At 44.0% G+C, this 8,705-nt stretch overlaps 1 protein-coding gene across 1 annotated transcript; it reads right to left on the reverse strand.

Annotated features, from left to right (window-relative positions):
- Nucleotides 1-946: 946 nt before the first annotated feature.
- LOC109560085 (small ubiquitin-related modifier 1-like) lies at nucleotides 947-1,667 on the reverse strand. Its single transcript, XM_070790750.1, has 2 exons — nucleotides 1,623-1,667; nucleotides 947-1,189 (listed from the first exon to the last, which is right to left on the reverse strand). The coding sequence occupies exons 1-2, from the start codon at nucleotides 1,665-1,667 to the stop codon at nucleotides 947-949; spliced, it is 288 nt and encodes a 95-aa protein (XP_070646851.1).
- Nucleotides 1,668-8,705: the final 7,038 nt, after the last annotated feature.

Consider the following 8,705-nt stretch of genomic DNA (forward strand, 5'->3'; position numbering starts at 1 on the left):
GCCTACAAATTCACAGGCCTGGAGAAGGCAGCCAGTCTCTCTGTGGACATATGTAATTTTAATTTTTTTAAAATTAATTTTTATTGGAGTATAGTTGCTATAGTTTTTCCAGTAGTCATGTACACTTGTGAAGATTGGACCATAAAGAGGGTTGAACACTGAAGAATTGATGCTTTCCATCTGGGTGTTGCTGGAGAAGACTGTTGAGAGTCCCTTGGACAGTATGGAGGTCAAACCAGTCAATCCTAAAGGAAATCAATCCTTAATATTCATTAGAAAGACTGATGCTGAAACTGAAGCTCCAATACTTTACCCACCTGATGCAAAGGGCTGACTCATTGAAAAAGACCTGATGCTCAGAAAGATTGAGGGCAGGAGGAGAAGGGGGCAACAGAGGATGAGATGGTTGGATGGCATCGCTGACTCAATAGACATGAGTTTGAGCCAATTCTGGAAGATAGTGTAGGACAGGAAAGCCTGATATGCTGCAGTCCTTGGGGTCTCAAATAGTCAGACATGACTTAGAAACTGAATAAAAACAAATAGTTGCTTTTCAATGTTGTGTAGTTTAGGCTGCACAGTAAGGTGAATCAGCCATACATATACATGTATTTCATTCTTTGTGGACTTTCTTCCCATTCAGGTCACCAAAATACATTAAGTAGGGTTCCTTGTGCTATATCGTATTTTCTCATTAGTTATCTATTTTATACTCATATAATTTTTAAAAAGGAGAGCATGATATGAAGCAGGCTGAGGTATGATCATCAAAAAACAGCACAATGTAAATAAACAATAATGAATCATAGGCACTAGAATTCAAATGACCAGATGTTTTAGAGATGGGGTGCCAGTTTTCAATTCTGTTTTGAACACCACATTACAAAAGAACTATTTTAAAAAGTAAAAGAGAATTAAGGGAAAAGAAAGAAAACAAAAAGAATATCTAAATGGTTGAATGACCCCCTGTGTGCTCCTGATAAACTTCAATCATACCTTCCTTGATTCCCAGTCCTTTCGGAGCGTGATTATCAGCAATTCTCTGACCCTCAAAGAGAAGCCTGAGTGAATTCATGGGAATGTCCTGTCTTTGGTAGAATGATTCTTTGAGTTTCTTGAGATGTGTCGTCATTTTCCCTTTGAAGTGAATGTCACTGCTATCCTGACATGACTTTGAGTTTCCTTCCTTCTGTCAGAGGAATTTGTAATTTCCTTGGTTCTGTCTCATCGCAACAAAAATCTGAAGCAACGGACGGACCAGTGTTACAGCCCCATGTAATTTCCTTGGATGGACCAGTGTTACGGCTCTGTGTTACAGCTCAGTTTTATTTAGAAAATAAAATACATCCTCGAGGTGTGAGGGCAGACTGACCCAAAAGATGCAGAGAAGAGAAGTCCATGGCCCAATTTTGGCTCCTCTTTGTATATGCTTTTTTCTCCTCCCCCTGAGCCTGCCCTATGTAATTTGGGTTAGCCAGGAGGGCTGTTTGTTTTCCTGAGGTTCTCACTCTGGTCCTCCGACCTTCCTTTGTTCTATTTTTGGGAGCTTTTCCCTTCTTTGTCTTTCAGTCTCCACCATTCTGGACTCCTTTTTTCTATTCTAACTACTTAACACTTCTTACCCCCCCTAAGTCTTCCGTTGAAGTTTTTGCCTCCTGGCCAGTCATGGTGATGGGGGTTCCCTCCCCACCCTCGGATCTCCACACAGCAGCGGCCTCAGGTAGGGAGAACCTTGCTCCTGAGGTTTCTCTCTTCCCCATAACATAATGCCTTGGGTCCAGGGTATATTCTTGATCCCAAATCCTCATAGCAATTCCCTCAAGAAAGGTAACATGATCTTTTTCTCCCAAGAGGATGCTGAAACCCTGAGAGTTTAGATAATTGGGTCAAGGGCATTGTCAACTACTAATGGGCACTTGCCAAGAGCATTTCCCATCTACCTCTACAAGGATTAAATTATGAGCTGCTGCAGTTGCTGACCTTCAACACCCCCTGAAAGGAGCTCAGAATGGAGATCAGAAATGAGGTACTCTGTGCTCTGGAAAATCCGGCAGAACAGGTCTTAGATATTTTCAAGAGCTGATTTTACGAGCCCAATTCTTACATCTCCTCACATCTAGAAAAGCAATAAAGTCCTTCATGGTGACCCCTGCTCCCTGTGACTAGCAGAAACCTTCTGCAAAAATATGTGCTTGATTGAGTGAACTCCCTGTTCACTCAAGTCACATATATACTGACCTTCCCCCTACCTCTTTGGAGCTGTTTCTCAGAGCTATCTGAAATGTGCTCTCCTGGGCTATAGTCCTCATTTGAGCCCAAATAAAACCCAACTCGAAACTCTCATGTTGTACATTTTTTAAAGTCGGCAACACAGAGCAGAAAAGAGGCAGCAGCTACAGGTGATTCTGTGCTGTAAAAACCAGGTCATGCTCTTCTCCCCATCTCTGCTTGGAGCCCTTTGGGTATGACACGCCATGCCCAAAGCACAGAGTGAGCTGGTGACAGCCCTCACCTGTCACCATGACTCATGACCCTCTGAGCTCTCCAACACACGCTCCACTTCAGTCCCTGTCCTCTTCCTTTTATACATCCAAAGATGTTAACTAGCCCTTGGAATACTGTCTGCCAGCTACTGAGTGGAAAGACACCATCAGAGAAGCAGGGAAACAAAAACGAAAAGTGAAGAGGAGGCAAACACCTTATTTATCACTCTTGACTTCATTACAAAAGATCTGCAAAGCTCACACACACACACAAAAATCAATCTGCAAATCATGTTATGGTTAATAAAACAGTAATTTAACACCTCCCCTCAACCTTCCCTGGCAGTGTCCTGAGGTATTCACAATGCCCTTTCTATGTTTTATTTTAAGGCCCAGTACAAAAGGTTTTCACCTTAGTGTAATTAACTTTTTATCATTAAGATTCTGAAAAATTGAATTGTGTTGGACACAGGTCACCATAATGAGAATTTAATGGCAACGTATTACAATGTGCACTAAGCTATGAATCTGTGCTAGAGGCATCACATTGCTACTGACCTATGCAAATTTCCATCTCAGTGGCCCTTATTCTTCCACTGTGGCATCCGGCCCCTCTCCGCTTCCCTCTCATCTCCTTAAACAATGATTCCCTCATTTTCATATTAATTGCATCACTTAACTGAGATAATGCTCCCTCTGAAATGAGCAAAGGGATGAATCACCGAAACGGGCCATTATTCTTTTTGCTTAACCAATTTCACAGGCCCCGCACAAAGCACTGCCTTCATTTGGCTTCCTATAATTGCTTATCATTAGGCCCAGCCGCCCCACGAAGTACCTTTTTATTTATTTAAGTCTCATCTCTGATGGATGGAAAATGAGTCACTTGCATATCTGAGAGGCCCAGACAGTTTGAGGCAAGGGAGGTGGTGGGATACCCTGGAGGCCATAAATGGAGGAGAAGCAGCCTGGGTGAACAGCCCTGCCCCTTCCCCCTTTCCCACAAGATTCCAGGGGCAGCCACAGCTATCAGGTGACCTGTGGCTTCCAGCAGCAGCCCCTCTGGCTCCTGCTTCTGGATAATCAGATGATCAAGAGGAGGGAGGGCTTGAGCACGTGATGATGGCAGCTTGGTACCCACAAGGGATGCGGATGAGGCTATTGAAAGGTTGTTGTTGAATCACGCAAAGACACCGGGATTTTTGGCCCCCGGAGGAGAAGAATTCAATCCGGGGCCAGAGACGAGGCTTGATCGCTCAGAGCTTTTGTGTAATAAAGTTTTATTAAAGTATAAAGGAGATAGAGAAAGCTTCTGACATAGGCATCAGAAGGGGGCAGAAGAGTACCCCCTGCTAGTCTTCAGCTGGGTGTTATATAGTCACTGCTGCTGCTACTGGAGAAGGCAACGGCACCCCACTCCAGTACTCTTGCCTGGAAAATCCCATGGATGGGGGAGCCCGGTGGGCTACAGTCCATGGGGTCGCGAAGAGTCGGACACAACTGAGTGACTTCACTTTCACTTTTCATTTTCATGTATTGGAGAAGGAAATGGCAACCCACTCCAGTGTTCTTGCCTGGAGAATCCCAGGGATGGGGGAGCCTGGTGGGCTGCCATCTATGGGGTCGCACAGAGTCAGACACAACTGATGCGACTTAGCAGCAGCAGGTTGCCATTTCCTTCTCACTAGCAGTCACTAGCAGTCTGTTCATGAAAGAAAGGAATGTCTTAAAATTCAGAATGGCACCAGGCTCCTCACCCATAAGATGCATTTTGGGATAATCTTGGCACCAAATGGTTTATCCTGGGCCATAAAATGATTAACTTGAATCTTGAAGAAGGGCAGACCACCATACAAATAGTTTCATTTACATAGATTAGGGGAACAATATCTGAGTATAACATACTGGTTTGTCAAGTAGGTTCTGAGCCAAGAGGCAGAACCAACTTGAAGACAGAGTCTGGGGTAAATGCATAGCACATTAGCATAGCTTAAGACAGACATTTCCATAAGGAGAAGGCACTGGTTGTCTCTATGTTTGAGAATAGTTAATTTCAGGCGAAACCAGGTGTCATTATGGCAATACAGTATTTTAAGAGAAACTTTTTAAATTTGTATAGAGAAGGAAAAAATATCACTAATTTGTTTCCTCCTGCCACTTAAGAGAGATAAAAATGTCTGACACTTGCAGGCTATTTCCTCCGTTTGGAGACCCCTGGCCTTCCTGCCTGTTACCCTCTCACTGTACAGGTGCCTACTTCACCAGGGAAGTGAATAAGGCAGGTGAGAGGCTGTCCCCTAGCCTTGACATTCATAGTGTGGACCCATCAGCATGAGATGGATAAAGGAACATCATGAAAAATTGCTGTTTATTCCTTCATTCTCTCTCTGCCCCTTTTATTCCTTTAAGGAAATCCAGAATTGTGAAAGAGAGAGGGAGAGAAGGAAAGGACATTTTCCGAGGGAAATGAGTCTGTTATCAGCCACAGACATACTCAGAAAGACATCAGGAGAGAACGGCTCCCTTGCCATGAAAAGGAAAATCTCCTATTAGCCTGTCAGGGATCTGGGCTAAAGCGTTCCCTGGAGGTTTACCTAGAGCACAGCGTGTACTTTGTTCCTGTGGATAAGAGGGCCTGTCTCAGAGCTAGCTGTCAGTGGCCTTGGGATCCGTTCTGTCGTAATATTGCTTCCCAGGTACCGCTGCCGTGACTCATGCCGCCTGTCTGTTTGGTAGCTGCTGTAATTTCACCTGCAATGCTCGTCCACCTTTGCGCTCAGCACTCACCAGGGCTTCTCAGCTTGGCTCCCACACCCTCACAGGAACCCATCAGTAGCTTGACAGGGGACAAACAGGAGTCTCCTGACTCAAGGCTTTTGTTTCTTTGTCTGTGATGTTCCTGCGATGGCTGAGCCGGATGGAAATCCAGCCCACACCATTGTCCTTCTTGACAAGTAAGGGAGATTACCTTGTCAGTATGCTTGGGACACTTGGTGTAGGGCTGGGGGATGCAGAGGGCAGTGGTTCTCAAATGTGGTCCTCCCACTATCAGCCTCACCTTCTGGGAACTTGTTAGAAATATTAATTCTCAGGCTCCACCCAGACCAATGAGTTGGAAAATCTGAGGGTGGACTCGGTTAATAAATGATTACATTATTATTATCAGGAATTTATATAAAAGGAGTACAAAGAGAGATACACAGGCTTCCCAGGCGGCAAAAATGGTAAAGAACTCTCCTGCTGATGCAGGAGACATAAGAGATGCGAGTTCTATCCCTGGGTCAGGAAGATCCCCTGGGGGAGGGCATGGCAACCCACTCCAGTATTCTTGCCTGGAGAATCCCATGGACAGAGGAGCCTGGTGGGCTACAGACCATAGGATCTCAGAGTCAGACACGACTGAAGTGACTTACCACACATCTCAACTCAACAGACATTTGCTGAGCTCCTGCTACATGTTCTGGTTTGAATTGTGGGGTCCTCTCACAGATATGGGACAGGGTGATGGGCAAAATTTGTAAAAGCCGAGAGGACTGGCATTGGGAGAGGAGCATTTTCTGGGGTGACTGCGGTGGCAAAGCTGGAGGGGGGATTCAACTGCATTCAGAAAGAGATTGGAGTTAGGAACATAGAACTCAGTAGGGTGAGACCACATCGAGAACGACAGCAGAATCAGGCAGGAGGGGATGTAGTTTGTACAGGAGAATCCTGTAAGTCATTTGGGGCCAGATCAGAGAGTCATGGGTGGTAAAGGAGCTCCGTTATCTGTGGGGCATGGAGATGGTTTGATGGTTTAGAGCTCAGGAGGACTCTGCTAGAGGCCACAGAAGATTAAATCTTATATTGTATTTTTGAAATGATACTGAGAATTACTGTAAGGGAACTCTCTTTCTGTCTCCTGCAATCACAGGGCAGTAGGAACTCAAGGACACTTGCAGTCATCACTTGCCCTTTCCTAGGAGAGAAAGTGTGGTCACTTGACCTACTGTTGGTCAAGCCTGGGGAGTCCACTCTGTGGAAAGGTCTCTGTCTGGTGGGAAATGAGGTTGAAGGCCAAGTAGGAGCAGATTCCAGAGTCTTGAAAGCCAGGGTAAAGAGCTAGAGTCGTTATGAATTCTTGAGTTTGGGAACTAAAGAATAAAGCAGTGCCTCCATGGCTGGCTGAGCAGGTAAAGAATCTGCCTGCAAGGCAGGAGCCACAGGAGATCCTGGTTCCATCTCCAGGGTTGGGAAGATTTCTTGGAGCAGGAAATGGCAACCCACTCCAGTATTCTTGCCTGGAAAATTCCATGAACACAGGAGCCTGGTGGGCTACAGTCCAAAGGGTTGCAAAGAGTAGGACACGACTGAGCGCACACAGCATACAAAGCATAATTGAAAGCGATATTCGGATGAATCAAGTAGGAGAGGCTAGAAACCCTTATCATACATAGCATTGGCAACCCAAATTACCATTAAATTTTTTTTTAAGTTGTGTTCCTTTCTCCACAAGGCTAAAAGAGAAGGGCCTCCTTGGAACTTTTAAATCACACCCTATTGCTTGGTTCTCTGGGTTTGTTTCATGGGTTGTAAGTGAGAACTATCTAGTCCATAAATTGCTTCTCTCATAGGGTGTGACTAGTTTGTTTCTTTCATCAGATCATCCAAGCTTGGAATTGGTGTTAGGAACCACTGAATTTTCTTGATTTAGAATTGTCATGATAACAGTTATAGTTTAAGAGAAATTGTAGAGTGGCAATGCAGATATTTTTATTATGGAGAACATATTATTAAAATGAACAGGTTGGCATATGTCATAAAAATTAAGCTGGTAGAGAGCTGAGCTTAGAATAATAATACTGAAAAAAATACTTTGCAGTTGCACAGTGCATTATGACTTGGAAATGGTTTATGTGGGCAAAATTGCTGCAAGAAAGAAGCTAAAAATGTAGCAGCTCAAGGACTTCCCTGGTGGCCCACTGGTTAAGACTCCATGCTTCCAATGCAGGGGGCATAGGTTTGATCCTTGGTCAGGGAACTTAAGATCCTGCATGATATGAGGCATGGCCAATAAATAAGTAAGTAGATACAAATGTAGCAACTCAACACAATGAAAGCTTGATTACTTCTCACCTAAGAACTGAACAGGGATATCCCAGGTCAGCAGAGGTGGTTGGTGGTAGAGAGACAATTCCTGCTCCATGCAGTCTTTCAGGGACTCAGGTTGGCGGACATTCTACCATCTTCAGTATACAGCTTCCAATGCCATCTCAATGACCTTCTTGGTCTCTGACCACGTAAAGGAGAAGAATAGAGAAGAGTCTGGAAGTTTCTTTGGCCTAGATCACTTACACTCACATCATATTGGCTCAGACTCAGTCACATGACTAAATTGCAAGAGAGCCTGGAAAATGCAGTTAAGTCCTGCATGAGGAAAGAGAAAAATAGATTTCAGTTGACAGCTGGAATTCTTTTTGTAGGAAATCTTACAGGTAATCTAATCTCTACTGAAAAAATCAGTGAAACACTGGTTAAGCAAATTTCTTGGGAAATTTTTAGCTGCCAATGCACTAATCTGGGAATTATTCAAAATCATTTTATTACCTCTCTATTTATAAAAGCTAATTTTTCTGCTTGTACATGTGCTAAATTGATTCAGTTGTGTCCGACTCTTTGTGACGCTATGGACTGCAGCCCTCTAGGTTCCTCTGTCCTTGGAGATTCTCCAGACAAGAATACTGGAGTGGGTTGCCATGCCCTCTTCCAGGGGATCTTCCTGACCCAGGGATTGAACTTTTGTCTCCTGTGATTCCTGCATTGCAGGAGGATTCTTTACCCTGAGCCACTGGGGGAGCCCTAATTATTCACAGAACTAAGGATTTAGAGAACATCCACCATGTGACTAGTTCACCATCTCTATATACTTGAAATCCAGTGGAGGTCATAGTTCTACTGGCTTTCCAACTGAAGACTGGATTCTTCACATGTTCAATGAACAATGAAACTCCCTTTACCTTTGATCTCTGAACACTATTTGAAACCAGAGCCACATATCTTATTTCCAAGATGAGCTACACTTTCTAGATAACATAAATATCACATTTGAATAGTGCTACATGTTCATCATGCCATAAGTTTCTCAAGAGGACAGAAAGTAAAAATTCTAGATATTTTATAAAATCATTTTAGCATCTAGCATAGAGTTTTAGCATCACACAGGAAGAGGTTTTAGTCTCAGTTCTG

The sequence above is a fragment of the Bos indicus genome, chromosome 6 (assembly GCF_029378745.1).
Source record: "Bos indicus isolate NIAB-ARS_2022 breed Sahiwal x Tharparkar chromosome 6, NIAB-ARS_B.indTharparkar_mat_pri_1.0, whole genome shotgun sequence".
Lineage (NCBI taxonomy): Eukaryota > Metazoa > Chordata > Mammalia > Artiodactyla > Bovidae > Bos > Bos indicus.